Genomic DNA, 25,666 nt, shown 5'->3' on the forward strand with positions numbered 1-25,666 from the left:
TCCTACCTTCCTCCCTTTCCTTACGGCACGGTTCAGGTGTCCACCGAGTTGTATGAGACAGATACTCCGCCGTTTCCTTCCCTCAAAAACCAATTTGCCCATTTTGCCCTCTGCTTTCCAAGCTTCCGCTCCGTTGGTTTCTCACCGTGCCAGGGTGGCAGGGTAGGTGCGGACTTTAATGTACGTATAAAAACAAACAGGAATTTCTTACCAGTTATGCGGGAAAGTATCCCATTCATCTCCCTTATAACGCTTCCCACGACTGTGAGAACCTCGCGAAATACTCGCATAGACCTCGTCTTTGAGAACCAGACATTGGTGCAGCAAGCCGAGAATATATCCAACTATTTCTCCGACCACAAAGCTTATAACACAAAGACTATAAATAAAGTTTATTCTCTCTCTCGCGCGCGCGCAGAGGGACGCTGCAAGTGTTTCTTGAAGAAGAAAATTGTGCGAAAAATATCCAGTTGTCTCTAACTGTACATTCATGTCTGAATCGAATTATTTGCCTCAATATATCGAAAAGCTAAAACAGCTGATAGGCTGCGCTCAAACTCCGAATTAGGAAGTAACGTAATCGCCGGAAATTCTTCTTTCAAGCTTTTACTGTATATAACTCATCTTGCACAAAAGGCATTAAAAAACTGCTTGCTGGAGGATATTTGTGAAGCAGAGCCCTCTAACATCCCAGATAAACCGCAAATTTGTTGAGAGCCCCTTTCCGAGGCTGGTCGCAATAAAATCATATCTCATAATCTTTGTGAATTCCCAGCGTACACTTCTGCAAGACTTTTTTCACGCCGTGCGCTGGAACACATCGATTCAAGCCCCCTATCCGAGTTCGAGGTTCTTGGACACTGGCCGCGGCGATCGTCGGTGGTGAGGGCCTGCCAAGCCCTCCTGCGGTTCTTATGAGGTCGGGCCTGCACGACAGGCTGTGACTTTGACGTAGCCTTTTCGCATTCTGTTTTTTCTTATCGCTCGCTTTTCTCCCTCACCTTCATATCTCCTCATGAAGGGTCGCATCCTGGTGGTTTTGGAAGTGTCCGGCAAAGAGTCCATACGGTATAGCAGCGCTTTGGCAAATTGTCCGGGGAAGGATCATGAGTTCGGCAGCGCCGACGTGAGGCACGCCCGCAGCGTCCCTCGGCGCGCGCGCGCGAGAGAGAGAGAATAAACTTTATCCATAGTCTTTGAAGAGGAAGGCTCCCTTATAGCGACGGTAAGCTACTGTCTCTTGGTGGCCTTTATCTCTTGGATCTTGGTTACATGGTCATCTCTCTCTGTGAGCAACTTTTGTGTCCACAGGTACGAGCTGCGCAGCGCGGTCTCCCACTGCACTGCTACTCTGGGGTTATTCGGCTGAAAGGGTTTTTACTGCAGGCCCACATGATGTGGTTAAGGTTAGCATATTCTCCGCAGCTTTCGCCTTCTGCAGAGTATACATCTGGATGAATTTTGGCTAGTATTGCGGGGCATCGGAATGCGTGCGTTTGGAGCTGCCTGAGAGTGGTTGTTTGCTCTTGCGTGAGCGTGGGATAGGGAGGGGGATACTCCATTCTGCTCCTTTGATAAAAAGTGGTGGTTTCACTAAAGGTGAGCAGATGGTCCCTCACTAAGCTGGCCCCATGGTTTGGGAACGCGCGTGGTCCTGCCTAGATAGTTAGTTCTTGGGCTATGTTGTTGACCTTTTCGTTTCCTGGGAGCCCTGAGTGTGCGGGGGTCCATATTATTTTGGTTCGAGTTTCTGGGCGCAATTTCCTAATTAATTTTGCCGCCGGGGGATGTACTCGGCCTTTTATGAAGTTATTTATCGCAGTTTTTGAGTCAGAAACGATGCCTTGTATGCGGCAAGCAAGAACCCCCAGACCTACACGAATGCAATCCGCTATGCATTGTGTGCTGTGGAGAGCATGAGAAGGGAACTAGCAGGTGCAAACTCATATTCAAACCACGAAACACGAGGACGCCTACACAAGGCAGCGAGGAAAGGAAGACCAATGAACCCGGGGCAGCGGTGGGAACTGATGGCGACGAAACGAGAAAGTCGGGATTTCGGGTCAGGAACACGCCGATCTGGGGAAACCGAACGCGGACCGCTAACAACACAGAGGCGAACCCTGGACAACAGCTAAGGACCAGTTCCAATTCCAGGTCCAGGCCCAAATCCGTATCCAGGTTGAGATCCGGATCCAGGACGAGGTCAGGATATAGGTCCGAGTCCAAGTCCAGGGCAAAAGTTGCCACCGCAGGCGGCAGGGGCAACGACACAGCCAAGCAGGGGAGGTGGGCAGACGCTGTCTCCACACAAAACGCTCTGAGCAGACGCCTCACAGGGCATGATAATCACATATCCGCTCTAAAGAAAAGAGTTAACGAATTAGGGAGCCAGCTTAAAATAAGCAACAACGAGAACGAAGCTCTAAAACAAACAGCTAAGAGACATAATCGCATCCCTAGAAGCGACACGCGCTAAACCCAATGATGGACCAAGTTAGGCACCATCACTAGGAAAGAAAAATAGAACTAGCGAAGTTAAGCAATCATAATGCTAATAGATGAAACCAATAACAGCCTAGCAACCATGATAACCGAGCTAATAAATGAAACAGCGCAGGGGATAAAAACCATTGGCCAAGCAATGAGATGCATGAGAGCGGAACATGATGCAAAAATAACAGCAATGCAAGAAGAATTCAAAAATGGTCTGGAGAGCATTATGACAATGCAAAAGGCTATCCTAGCAGACAGCCAGACGCCCCGTCTCAGTGAAGTGAGCGCGACGCCTGCGTTGTCAGAGACCAGCCCCACAATTCACAGTCCTAGAAACATACTCCCTGCCTCTACCGTAGATGAGGGAGCAATTCCCATATTCAGAATGGCCCAGACACCGTAAGGCAACAATTTGGCAGTGTAACTGCAGAGGGTTCAAAAGAAAAAGAAGCAATCTGCAGCTCCACAACCAAGCGCACCCTGGCCAATCCCCCGCCGTGGGTATGTGCCATTCAGCCCGAGGTCATATTCATCATCATCATCATCAGCCAAGCGCAAGAAGAACCACAGGATGTGATAGCCCTCCAGGAGACCATGAGGCCGGTTAAGCTCGCCGAGTATAAAACATTCAAAAACGAAAATGGTCAAACGAATACAGCAATTTTAGTACAAAGAAATATACCAGCCACAACCACGAGACTCGACAGCGTCGACATACTGCACGACCTAGTCGCGATCTTTCTGCAGAAGAGAGGGGAATCCAAGCTCTAGGTCCTAAACGTGTACAGTACCCCCAGAGCCAGAGATCGTAGATTCACCCAAACTGATCGCACTAACTGTGAAAGAAACGGGAAAGCACGCGCTAGTCGTGGTTAAGGACTTCTACAAACCGCACCAAGCATGGAGTTACATATCAGCCACGCCGAATGGCAGGGAGTTATGGAAAACCATTCAAGTAACACATATGACGGTCCTGAACGACCCGACTTATTTCACCAGAATTGGCAACAGTCTTTCCGGAGACACAAATCCCGATCTCACGTTGATTCGCGGGGTATACAAAGCTGGCTGGAGGCGAACAGAACATACGCTCGGTAGTGATCACTACGACATAGCTACCACCATAGGCACATCCAAAGTTAGGCCAAACAGCCACGTCGCATAACAGCCTGGGATGAAATAAGGACTTTAAGACAACAGCGGCAAGTCGAGCGTCCTTCGAAGATCGTGGATACGAGGCGTGGTCAAGTGCGCTAGCAAAGGACGTTGAAGTGTGTCCCTCTGCGCGAATGTCGGGAAAAGTGGCGCTACATGGAGGTCGGCCAGTGTCTGATATATATAAGACAACGATGTGTATAGGATTGTCTGGAGTGGTGGTGCTCGGCTTGCCGTGTGCCTCTTACGGCCGCCTAATGAGGTGATGCTATTCTCTTACCATCGCTGGAATTTTCTGTACCATCTGCGAGTACACACGCCACCGACTTTTCTCATAACAGGACAAGTGAAGCTTTACCCGCCGCGGTGGCTCAGTGGTAAGGCGCTCGTCTACCGAGCCGGAGTACCCGGGTTCGAACCCGACCGCGGCGGCCGCGTTTCGAAGGAGGTAAGAGGCGCCCGTGTGCTGTGCGATGTCAGCGCGCGTTAAAGAACCCCATGCGGTCGAAATAATTCCAAAGACCTTCACTACGGCACCTCTTTCTCTCTTTCTTCTTTCACTCCTACCTTCCTCCCTTCCCTTACGGCGCGGTTCAGGTGTCCGCCGAGATATGTGAGACAGATACTGCGCCATTTCCTTTCCTCAAAAACCAATTTGCAATTTAAAGCTTTCACATTAACAAAACAAAATGGCTGGCCGAGTAGCATTGCCAAGAACAAAACACTGAGCGAAAGCCCGGTGTTTTGAGGATGGGCACCACTGTCATGTACCTCGAAGCGCGGTTGAGGTGTCCAATGGTCCAGAGAGCCAGTGATGAGCCTTTCCTTTCCTCAGCATCAATAGAGTCTAAACATTCCGCTGGTTTTCAGAAAAGGAAAGGCGCACAACTGCTTAAATTTGTAGGTGGACACAACGGACTACTCGCAGCGTGATTGTATCCACTGGCCCAGTGAGCAAGGCACGCTTGTACTCAGAGGCTTCACATATACAGACGCATACCGCTGAAACCCGTGGAGTGTGGCTAGAAGTGCAATCGCGCTTAAAAGACGGGAACATGCCGGACCCGGTGCTGGTCAAATGGTGGCTAAGTGACGAGGGACAAGTGTGAGCAGAGCGAAGTGCGGTGGGCGTTTCTTCGATTCTACAGCAAGCAAGTCGCGTCCAGACGCGGGTTCGACCCCGGCCGCGGCGGTTGAATAGATGGAAACAACTTTATTACACAAAAAAAAATCTTCTAGGGCGGTCCCTTCCTGGTCCAGGAGTCCACGGGCTTGTGCTTCACGTATAGGCCGGTCCACCAGCCATTTCTGGCCGGCAGGCTGAGCGGTCCGTAAAGCAGCCTCCCAGGAAGAATGAGTGGGATTGGGGATGGGGGGTACTGCCTTTGGCGAAGGACATTCCCAAAAGTAGTGGAAAAGTGTGGATTTGGGCACGCCACAGGTGGTACAATCAGGAGGAAAGGTGGGGTGAAAGCATGAGCGACGGTAGGGTGAAATAAAGGAGCCTGTCTGTAATTGAATTTATTTGGAGGAGAAATTCTAGAGGCCCGTGCACTATGCGATGTCAGTGCACGTTAAAGAACTCCAAGTGGTCGAAATTTCCTGCGTCTCTCTTAGCCTTAGTTGCTTTGGGACGTTAAACCCCATAAACCAAACCAAACCAAACCATCTGCCTAGCCCTCAAAGTGTACTGCGCATTGCGTGTAGCAAGAAATGAAAAACGTCTTGTGCGCATGCGGCGTGTGGTGCCGCATTCTGGCACGTGTTGGCGCGATCACGAGCGCTTCCGTCATTTTCGCCCAAGTGTTCGAGGCGGTGGGGCTGGACGCGAAACCATGTCCGGCACTGACGGCGGTCTGCTGTATCTGACGCGCGACTTCGCTGCCGGCATCAACTGGAGGCCTACGCGATTTGCCGAGAGCGTGCCGACTTGGAGCGTGTGCGCGTTGTGCCGAGTGGTGGCCAAGAGTTCGGTGCTGCTGCCTTGCTCGCACGTCCTTTGCGAGCCGTGCCGAAGGAGCAGCGTCCAAGATGGCGAACCTGTTTGTCCCTTGGACGGGGAAGCCTTCCGGGAAGAGGAGTGCCAACAGGTCAAGCTGCCTGCCAGGAAAGCGGAGGGTATGAAGGTGAGCGTCTGCCGCCTTTCTCTTGCTCTCCAAGTGCTAGGGAAAGCTGTGTCTTACGCGACATGAGATTGCAGGAATTTGCAATGAGCTCTTATTGAGTGGCAGGTGCTTTTGAGTGGAGCACCAGCTTTGATCGTAATGCGACAGCTGCTTGACTTGTGCACTTAAATCGCGATCTGCTCACCGAAGCGCAGTTAAGGTAGGTTGAGCTTGGCGTATCTGGCTTCCACAGCGAGTAAATTTTAGAGACCTTTTGCGCGTCGATATTGAGCAGGTGGAAATTTCCCCAGTTTCGTCGCCTTTTAACGACTGTTTAGCCTGTCAGAAAATCTTCTGTTGGTGTCGTCGGCGTTGTGAGTGAAAAAACAGGACTCAGCGCCGCTGAACGAAATGTCGAGCGATAGCTCCGGTGATATAAGACGACGCTGGTTTCAAGTTTTATTATTACCTTGCCCAGCCGGGAGCTTTGACTGTTGGCAACTGGGTGTCGTATCCAACGCAACCAGCGTTCCGTTCAACGCATCAAAGTGCACCGGCGTTCTATGCAGAACGCACTCTCACAAAGGCGTTCAGCTACTGATCTAGAGTACACGGGTTCGGACTCGACCGCAGTGGCTGTGTTTCGATGGAGAGAAAAAGCGGAAGCGCCTGTTTGTTTTGCAATGTCAGTGCACGTTAAATATTCCCAGGTGGTCGAAAATTCTCAGGTGGTCTGGTCGCCCAGGCGGCGAATAAAGATCTTTTACTACTAGTACTATCCTATCCTTCTCGCGAGGAGCTCGTCGAAATTACGAGCTGGGTTGCCCTCAGATCGTATCGAATACTCCGCAATGCGGCGCGGTACCGAGATCCTACGCTCCATGTGTTTGTCTCATCTTCTTCCGTCCCGTCCGTCAGCGCTGTTTTGCCGTACCATTCAACATGAACCAACCAGCCCGACTCAGCCCTATTGGGATCGGGTGAGCGTGGTCGGGCCGGAGAAGGGACGAGGAAGGACGGGAAGAGGTTAAGATGAAAACGAAGAAAACTTTATACAGGCTATTTACATGATTACAGAAGAGCAACTGAGAGGGACTCTCAGTGGATGAGGACTGCTTCGCTAGCGGGAGAGCACACTGGAGTCCCCAAAACAACTCCCGTTAAATAGCGCACAGATTCCCCAGATCCCTGTCTAGGGAAATAGTTCGAAGAATGACGCCCAATCAGACGGACAGTTGCGGCCACTGTTGATACCGCCCACGGCAGGGCGGCGCTGGGGCGTGGTGCTCTGGCGCAGCTCGGTTGATGGGAGAGGGTAGAGGCTCAGTAATTAAACACTGCTGTCTTTCACTAAGCACACCACCACTCTGTTCGTTGACCCGAGGGTCGACTCGGCCACGGAACGCCGCCATCGTCGCCGCATCTTCGGCCTTCGGCGATCTTTGACCTTTGCCGCTGCGACCATGGTCCCACGGTCCTGGAAGGTCGCTGCCTAATCCACTTAGGCAGCAGGGGAAGCATCACAGGTCCTACAGCACCCCTCTTTGAGCTTCGCCGCTACCGCCATGTTCCCACGGTCCTCGAAGTTCGCTGCCTTAATCCCCTTAGGCACGAGGGGAGGGGGGGGGGGGGCATCCCAAACACAACAGCACCCCCGCCACCAGACAATGCGTCCGGAAGATGAGCCGCTCCTACGCAGCTCGGCTGACAGGACGTGCAAGAGGGGGCTCTCGTTCAACTCTTCTCCAGGCCTCTCTTCATCGGCTGTTGATGTCCAGCTCTCGGAATTTCTCTGGAAGGTGAACCAAACGGAACCACAAACGCCAAGCCACACACAGCAAAAGCAAGTGCCGTCTGTTGCCCACTCGCCCCGCCAGACCAAAACAAAAGAAAACTGATTAATCAGACTTCCCTATAAGTAAAATCTTAAATGAAACAAAATTTTCCTGAACGAACACGAAGTGCGTAGCCAGTGCACGGTTCAAGTGTTCGGACCTCTTCAAAGTGTTGTCATAATGCATGACACTTCAAGAAACAGAAGGAAAATTAGAATGGGTCTAGAATCGGTCGGACAAATTGAAACGATTCTCGATGTCACCCGGGCAGGCAGGAATCAGCCGAGAAGTCAGACAGAGGCTTGCAATTTTGCCCCAAGCTAATTCCTATTCGCAGCTGCTACAGCTGCCCATGTCGTTTTCGTTGCGTTCTGCATCGCAGCAGACGCGACGTAAATGTGCGAAACTTGCACAACAAACCTCGCAGAAGAAACAGTCTGCGCAACTTCACACGGCTACACAAAGTAGTACCTCTAAGAGCTCACACGAGCTACGCTACAATGTCCAAGAGCGGCTTCGCTCGCGCCTCTGCGTCAGCGGACACTAGCGTGTAACAAATATTGTAGGTAACCCTACTTGCAGAACCGCAGAACAAACACTGTCGAAGCAATTACGTTCTGCAAAACTCTAATTCGGCTAAAGGGTAGCATCTCTGGGAGCTTACATGAGCTACGTACGCTACAATGTCCCTTCGTGCTTCCGTGTACGCGGACACTATAACACGCAACAGTCAGCGCAGGTAAAGTTTGCGTGTCAAGCCACAAAACAAACCTAACAAGGTTAAATCTCGAAGTAATCTCGTAGCGCCCACGCGAGGGACTACGCCACATTCGCCCATGAGTTACTTCGATAGACACCTTAACTTCGGTGTACATCCGCGCCTCAGCGGGCGCTCTCACAATTCGCAGCGCAGTTAAAACTATATACAAGTGCCTGCTGCACGGCAATTCGCATCAAATCTCGTCCGAGTGATGCCGTCAAAGAACAAAACATAGATAATAACGCGGGTGAGATTACAGTTCACAAAGGAAATCGTTCGCGCTACAGTGAACTGCGCCATACAAAGATTACTTAAAAACAAGCTTTGTCAAGATTACATGACTACAATGAAAGTAACAAAATGCAAAATTCCACTCAAGCACAAAAGCTCAAAACTTGGTTTGCTTTCATTTTTTTTTTCTACAGTTGATTAAATGAATACAAGGAAAAGCAAACAGTAAACACAAAATGTGCTTAGTGAAATGCGCCTGGAAAGAGTCTTGTGATTCATTCAAAGAATCCAGCGCTTCCTGTTCTTCAGACGCGCCCTGCGCGGTCGCGGTCGGACGGCCGGGCTACCAGTTAAGGTTTCCAAAAATTTGCGGGGCTGATTAGTTTCGCCTGTGCTAGAGCGGCGCTTCCCCTTCTCTTGGTTCCCCGCATGCTGTGTCCCCCTCCGACTCGCGGGTCCTCTGTGGCGTTCTTTTGTGCGGCGACCATGCACCCTTCTCTCTAGCACGCCGCCCGCGTCACATGCCTTATCTCTCGATGGAGCAGGTCGTTTACGCCCTGCATGCGCACGCGTAGTCTGCTGGGCTATATTGCAAAGCTTGCGAACCCTTGAGCGCCGCGGTGGCAATTTCGACAAATTACGCCGGGTCCTCAAATGCAGAAGCCTGACCCGCGCTTTTTGCGTTCTTGCAGAGGTGTTCGGACCAGCTGTCTTCACGCGTGGCCGTCTTCCGGAAACCTCGCCGGTTGAATTTCGCTGCCCGTCAAAAGTTCGCGCGTGGTCAACAGGTGCTAAGCCGCCGGCCCTCGCCTTAGTCGGCCCATCAATTTTCAAAGGCTCATCGTTTTTGCCATTTTTGTCGCGCAGCAAAGCCGCTGGTTCTTTGCTCAGAGTGCCAGGCGACGGCTCACCTGCAGAATCACTCGCTCCCGTGACCTCTGCTGTTTCCTCTGAGCGCAACAGCTCTCTGTCCTGAATTAGGCGTTTTGGGGCGGCGTCATCAACATTCCAGACTCCAGCGACAATCTGACTGGAATCGCTCTTCATATCTAACGCTGCGCTCTTACTTGGCGCTTCAACGTTGATATCTGGTAACTCTCCGTGGCGCTCTTTCCCGGAAAGCTGTCTTTCAGTGCGGCGGCATACAAGCTCAGTACCGTATTTCTTCTGCCGAACCTCCGCCTCATTTGCCATAGCGGCCACTGTCTCAGGGCTAGAACCAGCCATGTCACTGCTCTCTTGAGCGACTCTTTCGTGCGCAGCGGACCAACCGGGGTTCGTTGGCTGGTCGCTGACGCACTGATGGGAGCGCTGCCCGCTGCCATCACTTTGACCTTTGGAGTCGACTTCTACCTTTATGCCGAAGAAGCGAAATAGGGCCCTTTTCGCTACTGCATAGCTGTCGACCTCCTCGTCGGACAGGCGCGCTAATACGCCGCCGACGTCACCAGGGAGAATGGCCACCAACATCATCGACCATTCACCCAGGTCAAGCTCCTCCTCACTACAAATTCGCTCGAAGTTTTCGAGGAAAGATCTAAAGCTCTCGCCTCTGCGGTAACTCCTCAGACGATCTCGAGCCCTTTTCCATTTTAGAAACTGCATCTTACGCATGAGCTCCTGCTGCTCTCGTTCCCGCAGTTCCTCAAGCTCAGCGCGTCTCCTACGACACTGCTCCTGCCATTCTCTCTCTTGCTCCTCTCGGAGCCTTCGTCTTTCCTGCTGCTGAAGCAGTTCTCTCTCTCCTTTCTCCTCGCGGAGTTTTCGCTTTTCCTGCGCCTCTCGCTTCTCTCTCTCCTGGAGAAGCCTTCGCGTTTCTTGCTCCGCTTTTCGTTCAAAAATTGTCTCCCACGTCTCGTCTGCCTCCTCGACTGTCACCTCCTCCGCCCGTATCACATCCAAAATCGCCTCTCTCGTTTTAGCGGGGCCTACTGATATGCCCAGTTCTTCCAAAATTTCAAGGAGGTCCTCTACCTGGAACTTCTCCATCGCGGAACGCACTTCGTGCCGCTAATCCCTGCTAAAACACAAGCCTCAGCTTGAAGCGAACAAAACACAAAATTGCCAAAATCTTCATCTCCCAGAAATCCAAAATCGCACCACTAACATCTGCCTGTGCTAGTGCGGTCTGGCGAAACAAATGGCAAACATCGGGCACTCACCCTGCCGAGATACAGCTGACGCCGTCAGTCCCGTAGCTGCCGGGGTCCGTTGGAGCCGGTGACCTGACGCGTCCATCTCTCGGTCTTCGGAAGCGTAGCTGATGCCGTCAATCACGTAGCTGCCGGGGTCCGTTGGAGCCGGTGACTTGACTTGGGCATCTCGAGCAATTCAACTGTTGAGACGTAGCTTCCATCTCACCGCTGGCAACCAGTTATTGGGATCGGGTGAGCGTGGTCGGGCCGGAGAAGGGACGAGGAAGGACGGGAAGAGGTTAAGATGAAAACGAAGAAAACTTTATACAGGCTATTTACATGATTACAGAAGAGCAACTGAGAGGGACTCTCAGTGGATGAGGACTGCTTCGCTAGCGGGAGAGCACACTGGAGTCCCCAAAACAACTCCCGTTAAATAGCGCACAGATTCCCCAGATCCCTGTCTAGGGAAATAGTTCGAAGAATGACGCCCAATCAGACGGACAGTTGCGGCCACTGTTGATACCGCCCACGGCAGGGCGGCGCTGGGGCGTGGTGCTCTGGCGCAGCTCTGTTGATGGGAGAGGGTAGAGGCTCAGTAATTAAACACTGCTGTCTTTCACTAAGCACACCACCACTCTGTTCGTTGACCCGAGGGTCGACTCGGCCACGGAACGCCGCCATCGTCGCCGCATCTTCGGCCTTCGGCGATCTTTGACCTTTGCCGCTGCGACCATGGTCCCACGGTCCTGGAAGGTCGCTGCCTAATCCACTTAGGCAGCAGGGGAAGCATCACAGGTCCTACAGCACCCCTCTTTGAGCTTCGCCGCTACCGCCATGTTCCCACGGTCCTCGAAGTTCGCTGCCTTAATCCCCTTAGGCACGAGGGGAGGGGGGGGGGGGGGGGGCATCCCAAACACAACAGCACACGGAACGCCGCCATCGTCGCCGCATCTTCGGCCTTCGGCGATCTTTGACCTTTGCCGCTGCGACCATGGTCCCACGGTCCTGGAAGGTCGCTGCCTAATCCACTTAGGCAGCAGGGGAAGCATCACAGGTCCTACAGCACACCTCTTTGAGCTTCGCCGCTACCGCCATGTTCCCACGGTCCTCGAAGTTCGCTGCCTTAATCCCCTTAGGCACGAGGGGAGGGGGGGGGGGGGGGGCATCCCAAACACAACAGCCCTCTCCGCTACTTCGTATGTACTCCAGGCCACCAAAGCCTACGAGGAAACGAGGCTCCAGACGCAGGCACCCGCGCGCTCACTTCCCGGGCCCCTGGCGACAACCTTACCAATTCGGATCTGTGCAACTAACCACTTATAAAGTTTAAAGACATCGTCGATCACTACCAAGACTCTGACCGCAAGTACCCTACCATTCTAAATGGCTGGGGAAAGCAGGTGAGCGTCCTTTGCTAACACTCATCACGAATACACTGCTGTGCCCGGCAGTACTGAAACACTTCGACCCCTTCTTTTCTGGCCTCTGATCATACTGTACGGAGACAGCTAGCACCTGCCGTATGGTGTGGGTATGCCATAGCAACCCTTCCATCACCCGCTTCCCCAACCCAACCCGAGAGGACTCGGAGCCGAACGCTGCTGGGCTGAAATGACCTTCCGGCCCAGCAGGCCATGGTTCGCCGTACCCGAGCTGCGTTAGAGTCAAACGGCGCCTGAGAATAGGGACCCCTCCGAGTATTTTGAGGGGATGGCCCACTAGAGGTCACCTAACAAACAAAGGATCTCTGCATATAAATAAATGCTTTTCACTGCTGCCGAAAACGTTCAAAATTTTGAGCAACCAACGGTTGCTCCAAATTTGCTCACAGCACTTCAGGTGGTGTCACGGCATTTGTCTTTGCATATAGCTTACATGTTTAGTCAGGTTGGAGGCTTGTGACTATGGTTCGGAGCAATGACATATTAGCTTCAATTGCTTGCTTTCTGATACTTTTCTCTTAAGATGCGTTTGAGGCGTCCACCGAGTTAACATGATGTACGTTTTCTCTTTCTTCTCTCACTCCCACCCACTCCCACGAAATGCGAGGCAACTACTGCCTTACTTACCTTCCTCAAGAAACAAGTTTCATTTTCAGAAGTGGTGGGGGTGGGGGGGGGGGGGGGGGTGAAAGTGGTAACAGTAGAAGGAAGGCTTAGAGACCCCGTTTTTTGAAAAGGTCAGGAATAAAGTGGACCACCCGGTGATATTAAGGCGCTATGATGGCAGCGGGTTTCCCCAGTGCATACGTGGCCCCCGCCAATTTTTTTTATTCGAAGACAAAACCCTCCTTTGATTTTTGGGAAAGGAAAGGCGCATAACGACTGCCTGAATTATGAAACTTCAATCGCGCTGTGAGGTGGGGGTGGTGAAAAAAAAATGGCTGCGGTTTAGCTCTGGTTAAACCTGGAGAATTCTGAAAACATCTGCGCGTAGCCATATATTGCTGCGGGATCCACATTGCCCACAGCTTCGCCGTTTCGCGTGCCCTTGTACGACCATACTGCGCATGCACGCGGCTCAAGTGCTGTCACTACGCACAGCTGGCGAGGCGCGCTCTCGCCTTCCTTTCCTTAAAATGATCGGAGTGTTTGATAGTGCCAACGCTGCTGAAAACAGTGAACGCCGACGGCCCGTGGCGTCAGCTTCGCGTTTCTGCGCGACGTTGTCAATGCCAACGCATGCAGCGCACACCTGTCACTACCACCTTAGCTTGAAGCACGGTTGAGGGGTCCACTGTTCCAAGAGGACAATTATGCCCCTTCGCTCTGGTTCAGGTGTCGACCGAGATGGGGACACCTCGCCCTCACCTCACGCTACGTATATCCTTGCATAGCAGAGCAGAGCCACTGCAAATTTCAGATACACCACAAACCACGCAGATGGCGATGCGCAATCGGTACTGCGCGTCAGGGAGGGAGATGGAGACTGTCAGCGAGGCAATGGAGAGCGCGCGACGGCGACCCCGGCGGCGGCTCCGGCGCGCCAGCTGTGGTCCGTGTGACGTCACCCGCTTCTCGCGCACACGCAGCTTGACCTTTCCAGAGCTCCACGAAATGGCTCAGCAACTAGCGTAGTGTTTGCTTTCGCAACAAAAATTGGAAGACGCCTAAGCTTCGCCTTAAGGAGTGGAACTGGACAGCGTGCTGCAGCGCTGCCAGGGTGTCCACAGAATTCCATCTCCCGTTCAGCCGTTGAACGCAACGCATTTTTAAGGCGGAAGCCTTTAATGCCTCATCGTTGTAAGCAGGAGTTGTCGACAGAGATGTCACGCTTTTCAATTGGTCGAAATGATCGTGACGTCACAGTGCGCGAATTTCAAACGAGACCAGTTGTACTTTGGTTAGTAACCATGCAACTAATTGAAGGGATGGTATAGTGATGCTCCAAGTAAAATAAATAAATAAGCAAATAAAGCCGAGTAGGAAATTGGTCGAGTTGGGAATCGAACTAGGGTCTCTGGAGTGCGAGACGAACACACTAACCACTCCGCCATGCCGGCTCAGATGGTTTGGAATGTATGAAGGCGCGTCTAGTGAATACGGTGTTCCGTTCACTCCCATCTTCATCCCTTCCCTGACGGCAAGGTTCAGGTGTCCACCGAGATATCCGAGACAGATACATTTACTTTCCTCAAATACCAATTTACCGACGAGCAAGGCGCAGTGCCGAACGGGCGATGGCGTTTTGTGGACTCTCCGGCAGCATTGCAAGACGCTGTCGCGTTCCACTCTTATAGACGAAGCTTAACGGCTTAACCACAAATCAGTGACAGAAGCCGCAACACCACACTTAAGGATTTTGCCTCACGGCACTTTAGATCAACAAAGCGCTGCCCTGAATTTTTGAGAAGAGTAGATGGCTACATTCTGTGGCAAACGGTTGGTAAGATAGACTTTTTTACGACGCGTGGTTCCGGCCACTACAGCTACGATGTCGACGGCTTTTCGACCGAACGAACTGTATGCGCTGGAGCATAAATGACTCTGTGGGATACTGAAAAGAGCGCCATAGAACTGCACAGATAAGAGGTCGCGCTCATATCCTGAACCACAACGTATCGCATTAATAGCTGTCGCTGAATGTCACGTTGACACGTGGCGACCGTCATGTCACTTGATTTTTAACCTTAACCCCAGAGTAAGAGATATGCGGGTTGTGAGTCATCACACGCGAGCGTGGAGTGCCAGCCTTCGATGGAAAGGATGGAGATGAGCAGTAGAAGTAGACATTGAAACATGGCCGGGGCACTGCACTCGTGCTTTGCAGCATGGTGCAGGGGTGCGTGTGTATGCGAGACACACACACACACACACACACACACACACACACACACACACACACACACACACACACACACACACACACACACACACACACACACACACACACACACACACACACACACACACACACACACACACACACACACACACACACACACACACACACACACACACACACACACACACACACACACACACACACACACACACACACACACACACACACACACACACACACACACACACACACACACACACACACACACACACACACACACACACACACACACACACACACACACACACACACACACACACACACACACACACACACACACACACACACACACACACACACACACACACACACACACACACACACACAGAGGCCGCCGCGGTGGCGCAGTGGTTACGGTGCTCGGTTTGGTTTATGGGGTTTAACGTCCCAAAGCGACTAAGGCTATGAGAGACGCCGTAGTGGAGGGCTCCGGAAATTTCGACCACCTGGGGTTCTTTAACGTGCACTGACATCGCACAGTACACGGGCCTCTAGAATTTCTCCTCCAAAGAAATTCAACCGCCGCAGCCGGGATCGAACCCGCGCCTTTCGGGTCAGCAGCCGAGCACCATAACCACTGAGCCACCGCGGCGGCCGATTATGGTGCTCGGCTGCTGACCCGAAAGACGCGGGTTCGATCCCGGCCGCGGCGGTTGAATTTCTTTGGAGGATAAATTCTAGAGGCCCGTGTACTGTGCGATGTCAGTGCACGTTAAAGAACCCCAGGTGGTCGAAAATTCCGGTGCCCTCCACTACGGCGTCTCTCATAGCCTTAGTCGCTTTGGGACGTTAAACCCTATAAACCAAACCAAACACACACACACACACCGTACCGACGTAAGCCTGCATGACAAGTTTTGTATACGACAGGAGGTCCTGGTAAATTCAATTTTTTAATTCAAATTGAATTTACTTTCCACAAAGATTCTGGAGGGTTTAGAGGTAAAATTGTTTTTGACGAGTGGAAATGGCGCAGTATCTATCTCACTTATATCGGCGGGCACCTGAACCGCGCCGTAAGGGAACGGACGAAGGTACGAGTGAAGGAAGCAACAGAGAAAGGGGTGCCGTAGTGGAAGTCTCTGGAATATTTTCGACCACCTGGGGATCTTTAACTTGCACTGACATTGCACAGCACACGGGCGCCTCTTTCGTTTCGCCTCCATCGAAACGCGGCCGCCGCGGTCGGGTTCCAACCCAGAACTCCGGCTCGGTAGACGAGCGCCTTACCACTGAGCCACCGCGGCGGGTAAAGGGTTTATAGGCAAAAAGCTGTTCCTGACAGTTTGAGAAAAGGCCTACAAAATCACCAACGAGGTGGTGACTTGATGATGCAGAGTATTAAAGAAAAATAAAATATGTTGTACGCACAATAGATGACTAAAACATGAATAATAGCAAAGTAACCAAATATACCAAGGATTAAATTTAAAAATTTCACACCAGTTCAACAGCAAACACTATTGACGAAATATCGATTTTAACTTCAAAGGAAATTTACACATAATGTTCTAGAAATACAACTGTGTGCCATTCAAAAAATAAAAGACCTTATGTCTAAGCTATAAGTAGCTTGAACAAGCTCTTCACCAAACAATTAACTGGTTATATTTTGAGGAAAAATAGGCAACACATAATACAGACAATCTCGAACCTACATTATATAATTATAGCTAAATGAGTACACTTGTGAACGTTTGAAATCATTTGTGAAGAAAGGTGCAGCTATGTGGACAAGTATTGGTCAAGTAATTGTTTTAGTGTAGGATTGGTTATGTTTTCGTATTTATTTAGGATTACTGGAAGATTATGCTGAAGTGCTCGCACTTTATAATTTGCACGGAGAGGAGGTATGAACCTTATAACAGTGTTCCGTGTATGAGTGTTTTTATTGAGTTCAAAGAGGCTAATGACATAAGGAGCTGCCTGAAAGAATTCATTGCTAAATAAAATGATCGTAGTACGCGAAACTCGTAAGCACGTTTCATGCTAATTGTATTTTAGGACTGAAAATGTTCTGCCGCTGACGACATGTAATCTACTATGGCGATGTTACGAATATTTTTTTCTCTGCAATACGTTTATCCTCTGGACATTTCTTTGTGATGTAGTGAGCCAAACTAAGTTGCATAATTATTGTACGAGGCAAACAAGGCATTGTAGATGTGTAATATTATTTTTGTTGGTAGAAAGGAAAGGCAACTCGATAATGCCCCTGTAATTGTTGGAAGCTTTTTGCAGAGGTTATCTATGAGAGGTTACTGGAATGGACTGGAATGCGTTCTGCGAAGCACGCGACAGCAACCTTACCGAGAATGGCATACAGTCGTTAGAGGAATGGGGAAGCATCCTAAGGGATACGCAAGACAAGTACACCAAAACCATAAACCGAACAGCGGAAACACCCGAGGTGGACGGTCGGCTGCTCAAGCTTTGGGATGCTAGGCGCAGTCTCACCAGCAGATGGAAAAAACAAAAACATAACAGGAAACTCAAGCTTAAAATCGCCGAAATTACAACGAAAGCAGAGGAATACGCCACACAGCTGGCAAAACAAGATTGGCAACAATTCAGCGACTCTCTTAGTGGGACGCTAAGCACGACACGGACTTGGCGTATCCTTAGAGCGCTCCTCGATCCGACTAAGACAAAAGCTGAAAACAATAAATCCATATACCGGTTCATTCACCAGTTCGAGGGCACTGACTCGGAACTCCTCGACAGATTGCGCGCCAAATGCTTTCGCAGCACGAACCCGCCGACCTATACAGGGGAGTACCGGGGAGACGATAACGCTTATTTGGACAGACCCATCACACGAGAAGAGGTCTACGCGGCCATGCGAAACACCACCATTAATACGGCCGCGGGAGCAGATAAAATAAACAACGCACTCATCCGCAACCTCAGCGATGCGCTGGTCGCTGAACTGACATACTTCCTCAACAAACATTGGGAAGCTGAAACTGTCCCCGAGGAGTGGAAACATGCTGAAGTGGTGATGATACCCAAGCCAGGCAAGAAACTGCAGATAGAAAACCTCAGGCCGATCTCGCTTACGTCATACCTGGGAAAACTATACGAGCGAGTGGTAACGCAGAGACTTCAAAACTACATGGAAGACAATGAACTGATCCCTCACAGCATGTTCGGCTTTAGAGCAAAATTATCAGCTCAAGACGTACTCCTCCAATTATATGAAGGTGTACTTCGGAACGTTCCTCGGGACGGAGAAAACGTGATAATGGCCCTAGACATCAAAGGGGCTTTTGACAATGTGAGCCACGAAGCAATCCTTACGGGCCTGGACAACCTGAACTGCGGGCGCAGGATTCACAGCTTCGTCAAAGCATTTCTGTCCAACAGAACTGCAACCATCGGTATAGGAGAACTTCGGTCCGAGAAGTTTCGAACGCCTAACAAGGGAACACCTCAAGGGTCGGTCATTTCACCCACGCTATTCAACGTGGCCATGATCGGACTGGCGAAGCAACTAAAAGAAATTGACGACATCCACCATGCCATTTATGCCGACGACATCACAATATGGACTAACACTGGCTCACTCGGCGAGAAAGAGGATAGGCTACAAGAAGCGGCCACCTGCGTTGAAAACTATGTCAAAGCAAGAGGGCTAGCATGCTCGACCGAAAAATCTGAGCTCTTACGGGTTTGGAGAGGAAAACGGAACCGAACAGTCCCTACCAGTAAAGAACTTCGACTACAAGTTTACCTCGAAGGAGAACCAATACCAGAGAAGAGACTCATACGGGTACTAGGGATGTGGATACAGTCAAATCAACGCTGTACACACACCCTTGCGCTATTAAAGGCATCTACACTCCAAGTGGCCCGCATGATTACGCGCATCTCACACAGACGTCATGGCATGCGAGAAGAAGACACACTCAAGCTGGTCAGGAGCCTAGTGGTCAGCCGGGCGACATACAGTCTCCCGTACTACAATCATATCAAAAGTGAAATACAACAGGCGGACGCGATTTTACGCAAAGCGTATAAAACCGCGCTTCGACTACCCCATAACACCTCAACTGAAAAGCTCTTAGCCTTGGGACTGCACAACACGTTTGAGGAATTACGGGAAGCGCAGCATGTTGCCCAAATGCGCAGACTACAGCAGACCCCCACAGGCAGAATTCTTTTAAAGAAACTGGCCTACACTGAACAAATTCGAAAAATATTGAGAACTAAAACGATCCCCGATGAGTACCGCAGCACGCTCAGGGTGGCACCAATACCAAGAAACATGGACCCGAACCTCCACAAAGACCGAAGAGAGGCAAGGGCCGACCGCTTACAGAAAACACACGCATCCCAGGATACAACAGTGTTTGTCGATGCTGCCACATATGCCATGACTAGGGGACAAGGCACCAACAACGCAGTGGCAACTGTAGTCAACTCGGAATTACACGAGATTACCAGCGCCTCCCTGCAAGACTGCACGATAGCTGAGGCTGAAGAAGCGGCCGTCGCTCTAGCGGCAGCGGAGGGCTATCGGACTGGGCGGTCACTGACAATTCTTACTGATTCACAAGCAGCCTGCCGCAACTATCTTTGCGGCAGAGTCGGTCACAGAGCGCTCCGCATACTCCGCTCTGTAGAATGGAAGACGCAACAAACACATGCAAAACCACACAAGCCGATCAAACATAAGATCATCTGGGTACCGGGGCACACGGGGGTGGCAGGAAACCAAGAGGCAGACAGGATAGCTCGAGGATATACTAACTAACGAGCATCCAACGTCAACGACCTTGAGGAATCCCTGCCAGTACCTCAGGAATACTCGGCCATACTCAACAACTACAAAGGCAGCAGGATGCGGTACCCACCACCGCACAAATCTTTAAACAAAGAAGAGGCTGTCACATGGAGACAACTTCAAACGGGGTCATATCCAAATCTAAACACACTAAGTAAAATTCACCCCACACTTTACGCACACAATTGTCCGTGGTGCCATGAAAAACCTACACTGTATCACATCACATGGGCATGTCAAAAAGTCGACATCGTGCCAGTTATACAAAACCCGAGTGTGGAGCAATGGGAGGGTCTGCTCTCCAGCGACTGCCGCGATGACCAGATCGGTTTGATACGGCGAGCTCAGCTGACGGCAGCATCCCGCGGAGCCCTGGAATAGGGGCAACCGACCGTTGCGGATGGACTCATCTGACCACATAAAAAAACCTTGTGCTAGAGCCGAATAAAGTTATCCTATCCTATCCTATCTATGAGAGAGTCCCATAGAAGATGAGATTAAATATTATGCAAAGTATCTTGATTTCTTCAACAATCTCAATAATTTGGCCTTCGCAGCGGTTATCTTGTTCAATTGTAACTGACCTATTTTTGCCACGAAAAATAATTGCTTGGGTTCTTGAGAGGTTGATTTCCGCTTATTTGATCGAGACCGAAATATTAATTTATTAGTAATATTATTACCCTTTGATATAAGAGTATTGGCATCACTGCCTGATAGCAAGATGCTACAGTCATCTCCGCACACAATAAATTGACATAGATAATGAAAAGTATTGGGCCCAAGATGCTACCTTGTGGTGCGCCAGTTAATATTGGGAAAGGTGAAGATTCATGTTTGCCAGCGAGAACACACTGAGTCCTCTTTTTTAAGTATGTCCGATGTAATTCGAGGTTTACCACGAATGCCATAATGTGAGAGCTTAAATATTAAAATTTTGTGATCACGAGGATCGAAAGCCTTATTGTAGCCAATAAAGAGACCAAGTATAAGGAGTTTTTAATCAACATTTTCCAACACAAATTCTTTCAGTGATAGAAGTGCAGATTCGTTCGATCGTCCCTTTCTAAATCCTAACTGGTTATCTGAGAACAATTTACGCACGTCCAAAAACTTGGTTAATCGTAACGATATCATTTTTTCCAAACTCTTTGAAATAACAGGTATTACAGATATTGGTCTGTAGTTTCTCACATCATAATTATCCCCGCTTTTATACATGATAGGTACCCTAGACCTCTTCATGGCAGTAGGAAATATACCCTTTTCTATAACAAGGTTGAATATGTATGCGAGTAGAGGGACAATATGCTGCAAAACGTGTTTTACGGGCGTAATCTCTAAGTTATCTATATCCAGGCCTTTGCTATTCTTTGGACTCATAAATGTGGCCTAAATTTCATGTTCCGTTAATAAATGGAGAGCAAAGCTTTCTACAAGGCTATGGACGGTAGGCTGAACCGCAGGAAGGCAGCTGTCTTCTGCGGCAACATCTTCAAACACTCTATTGAAATCATCAGCTAGTTCTTTACCAATAAGCTCGCGGTTATTATGTACTATTCTATCAGGAATTACATGTTTATTATGGCGACCTAAAACATTATCCCTTTCCATGCAACTTGTGGCTTTTTGCTAACGATGTCAAGGAACAGGTGTTCATAATATGCAGTTCTTCCGCGCCTAAGTTCTTTATTTACTCTATTTCTATAAGTCTTAAATTCTGTTAGCATTGCCAGGAACCGAGTTCGGAAGAAAGCATGGAATAGTTTATTTTATTTTAAATCATCCCGAGGAGGTTTGGTGTGATCCATGGTTTCCTAACTCTTTTCGATGGCTGCAATGTTCGAAAAGGGAAGTGCATTTTGTAAAGTTTTACAAAAGTTCCATGAATAATGAATATGCTTCATTTACATCAGTAATTGTGTATTAAATAACCAGTCCTGTGCGCCAATATTCCTTTCGAAAGAAAGGAGAGCCTGTACAGATAGGGAGTGAAGTGTAACTATGTCTCGTCTGCAGGTTCTCTGCCCATATCGATTACAGTGGAACATAAAGTTGGGAGAGTGATCACTAATATCAAACGCGACTGTTCCGGCATGCGAAATGGTGCTTTTAATATTTGTTATAGAAAGGTCAAGAGAAGTGGAAGAAGAAACCGTTACAATTGTGGGCGATGTAATTATGTTAATGAAGCCAGTTTAATAAACGGTTTTGTTAAAGTCTTGTGCAATAATTCGCCTGTGGCGGGAGGTAAACAATAGCAAATAATTCAAGGTTATGCTTTAAAGTTAGGATTTAATACTCTGTGGTAACAATACAATATTCAGAGAGAAGTTCATACTCCCGAGTAGATTCAACATCAATTGCAACGCCCCCTCCTCTGCGGTTAGTACGATTCGCGACGAAGTTCTTATAATTGTCAAAAGTATGCCGCCCTTATCATAATACCATGTCCCGGTCAACATTATTATGTGATATGAAAAATAAAACTGACTTAGGAGATATGTTATCATGCTTTCCTAGTGCGGAGCGTGTATTAATGTGCTGAGCTGAAGTATACGATGCAGAGGGAGAGGGAAGTGCTTGAGGTGAAACAATATTGTAATATTTCATTGTAAGTTCTTTGTTTTCTGAGGGTGATTGGCTATGAGTTGGTACTGAAAATATCTCAGCAAGGTCGTCTTCTCGGGTAATGGGTACAATCTCAGAACCATCGAACTGTCTTTAAAGGATTTTTCAGTTTTGTATCCACACTGACTTCCATTTGTGTTCCTTTTTACGGTTTATTGCCATACTCAGAAGCGTCTTCAGACTGAGGCATAAGTACTGATATACATATACCAGTTAGTCCCTATCCAGTCCAATGTCACGATTGGTGACGCGAGCTTTCTTTCCTTTCTTTAGCGTTTTGTCACGTTTCACTCTAGACTTCAATTGTACAATTATATTAGTTTTATCACTGTATCGGATCGGCACCCGATGGCAAACTTCGATATCGTCTGCAGAGATTGGTTCTTTGATGACGCCACCATGGCGTCAGCTGCTTTGAAAGCCTGACGTTTTCCCAGTATATTATTCTGTAGTATCCATGTTTACATTTTCAAATCCGCTGCCTGCATTTTCAGCTTTTATGTAACCGAAGTAATCGTAATCAGTGTGTGCAATTTTGTGCTCTCTACTCGTCTGTAAATACCATTTATTCTACTCTGTCATCGGCTATACGAAATTTCCTTATTTGATGAGAGTGTTTGTTGTGGTTTTAACAACGCTTCTTTGTTGCTTGGTCCAAGCTGGCGCATTACCAGAGCCACCCCGCTGCCTAAAAAAGGAGCAGATGGTGGGAGAGCTGTCGCAAAGTGCGGTCTACACTTTCCGACTCGCAACGGTCTACGAGACATGAAACTGTTATCAGGAATTCGGCCCATGTGCTTCTAGTTCCCTTGACTCCTGCCATGTGGCGCATGGATTTCGACAAGAAAGAAAGAGAAGGAAAGAAGGAAGGAAGGAAGAAAAAAAAGAAAGAAAGAAAGAAAGAAAGAAAGAAAGAAAGAAAGAAAGAAAGGAAAAAAAAGGAAAGCAAGAATGAAAGGAAGAGAGTTATAGTTATATTTACCACGTCTCTGCTGAACAGACCTTGACAGGCCGCAAAGCTTAGCGGTTGCGGCTGGGTGCTGCATAAATTTTTGGTAAAGTAGCACGCGCTTTTCCTACCACAAGGTCGCAGAATTGCGCTGTGGAAAGCAGTAAAGAAAGAAGTTGCCATATATCGCCTGAATTCTACGCACTTAGCGCATCATATAGCGCTGTAAGTCCGAACGAAAATTTATGCGATAAGAGTCGAAGCTTGATACTGGTTAGTTTTTCGAAACTATAAAAACTGGCATTACTTATATTAACTGGCTACTAAATATATTGCTATTGTACCAGGAGCGCGACAACAAGTTTCAACTTTCTTTCGATATTCGTAAAGGCTGGTATGAAAGTAGCGCAGAACCAGTATCTATATCTTAGAAAGCCCGTTAAAAGCATTCCGGATCACCTTTACTTACCTGCCGGCCATAAAAAGTTTTGTTTTATACCACGTTCCATGTTTTTCTTGCATTTGCCAACGTGTAAAACGCCATGCACATTATTTTTTACATTTCCATTTTCAGGCGCACTGCTGGAACGAAGCCCACGGCTGTGACTTCGTGGGCATCCTGCCGGCAGTTCTCCGCCACTACGAGGACGAATGCAGCTTCCACGCAGTTACATGTCCACGGTGCGGCCAGAAGGTTCTGAGTACCTCCCTGCCGACACACTGCTTAGGCGGATGCCCAGATGTTCCGTCTTCCTCAGCAACGCACAAGGAACCACCACGAGACGGCGCTCATGGTATTAGTGATGAGCTGAGCGAAATCAAGGCAATCTTGAGGGACCAGGAGCAACTGCCTGCTCTTCAGACTCAGGTCAACGAGCTCACGGAACGCGCTAGAGGGCACGAAGCGAGACTGCAGGAGATCACCGCCGCTCTCTCGGGGAATCTGGAGACGCTGAACGCCGAGCTGACGCGAGTTCTTGGCAAATTCTCGGCGGCCTTCGACGAAGTGCTGGGTACGGAGCAGCGGATGCGTGCCTCCTCAGTGCCGGAGTTTTCCGGGGAGGGAGAAAGGGGAGCTGCTGGCGAGGCGGGTGCCAGCGGACCGTCTTTTCCGTGGAGACGGGAAAAGAAGCACATCCTCCGGAAGTTGGATCTCATGGTCAGCGGCGCGCTGGGCTGTCTGGAAGACATACGTCAGTGCGCAGTGGTGCGCATGGCTCATCCAACTGAGCCGATGCGCATTCCTTCAGCGAGGCTGGAACCGATGACTGAAAGTCGTTCCGATTCGTACCCTCTGGGAAAGACCGAGAACAAGGGATTGAATTACCTGTTGACTGTGACGAACGCCGACGCTTTGACGGAGCACTGGGCGCTCGAGGGTAGCGGCAGCGGTCCGTTTACGGTTGTCACGGCGTGGCATGGTCGACACACGTATTTTACAGTGCGCGTTGGTGTTTCCAAGGAGCGGGCTGACCGTTTAGAGTTGACTTGCACCTGGGACCGGACGTGCGAAAGCCACTGTTCTGTGCCAAAAGTCGTCCGAGTGAAGATGGGGTCGCCTAAATCACCCGAATCATATCTCTTGAAGGAGAACCAAGCTGGATTAGCTTCAGCTCTTCGCGAACACCGGCAGGTGTTCTACGTCGACCCAGAATGGACCTCGTGGTGGAACTACGCAAGCGACGGTAACCTGCTGTTTGAGATGGAAATGGACCGATAATTTTTGGATCGTAACTAAATTCTTCACGCCGCATCCGTCCAACCCTACCTGTTTCGAACACTTAAGTTTTAGTATTCGTTTTACCTTTGCTTCTCTGCAATTCTTTCATTAACCCAAGTGGTCTCCAGGGTCATTCGTCTGTTCAGATGAAAAGCTTCTTCAGCTGACAGATGTTGCATGAAAAATTCGGTGTGCAAATAAATCATACGCCTTCGTTTCAGGCTTACCAGTTCATCGAAATTATTTTTTTATTTTTTTTTATTTTTATCGTTTTACGTCTCAGACCTCCATGCCGGAAGTTCCAGTATGGTACAGCGTTTCATATGTGGGCAGAACGCTGGTTGATTTACGATTGGAGGCGTCGGCACCTTTGCTCACAGTACGTAGAAATGCGTGGAGGCAGTGGACGTGTCACCGTTTACGCGCGTATTTGGCTTCGAAGCATTTTTATACGAGTTTAGCGTGTGCGCTAGAAAGTAAGTGGATCTTTTTTTCTTGCATGGACCTCTCTTTAGC

The 25,666-nt window shown here is 49.5% G+C and overlaps 1 protein-coding gene across 1 annotated transcript; it reads left to right on the forward strand.

The window, feature by feature from the left end:
- The first annotated feature begins 5,449 nt into the window (after positions 1–5,449).
- Positions 5,450–25,374, forward strand: LOC149337549 (uncharacterized). The gene is made up of 2 exons (XM_089553463.1): positions 5,450–5,777; positions 24,005–25,374. The coding sequence occupies exons 1-2, from the start codon at positions 5,487–5,489 to the stop codon at positions 25,148–25,150; spliced, it is 1,437 nt and encodes a 478-aa protein (XP_089409589.1). The 5' UTR covers positions 5,450–5,486; the 3' UTR covers positions 25,151–25,374.
- Positions 25,375–25,666: the final 292 nt, after the last annotated feature.

The sequence above is a fragment of the Amblyomma mixtum genome, chromosome 7, assembly GCF_055824585.1.
Source record: "Amblyomma mixtum isolate Tamu chromosome 7, ASM5582458v1, whole genome shotgun sequence".
Taxonomy (NCBI): Eukaryota; Metazoa; Arthropoda; class Arachnida; order Ixodida; family Ixodidae; genus Amblyomma; species Amblyomma mixtum.

Coding starts and splice junctions, on each gene's coding strand:
- LOC149337549 (XM_089553463.1), top strand. CDS start 5,487: ATGTCCGGCACTGACGGCGGTCTGCTGTATCTGACGCGCGACTTCGCT. Junction 5,778..24,004: donor GGAAAGCGGAGGGTATGAAG/GTGAGCGTCTGC, acceptor TTCCATTTTCAG/GCGCACTGCTGGAACGAAGC.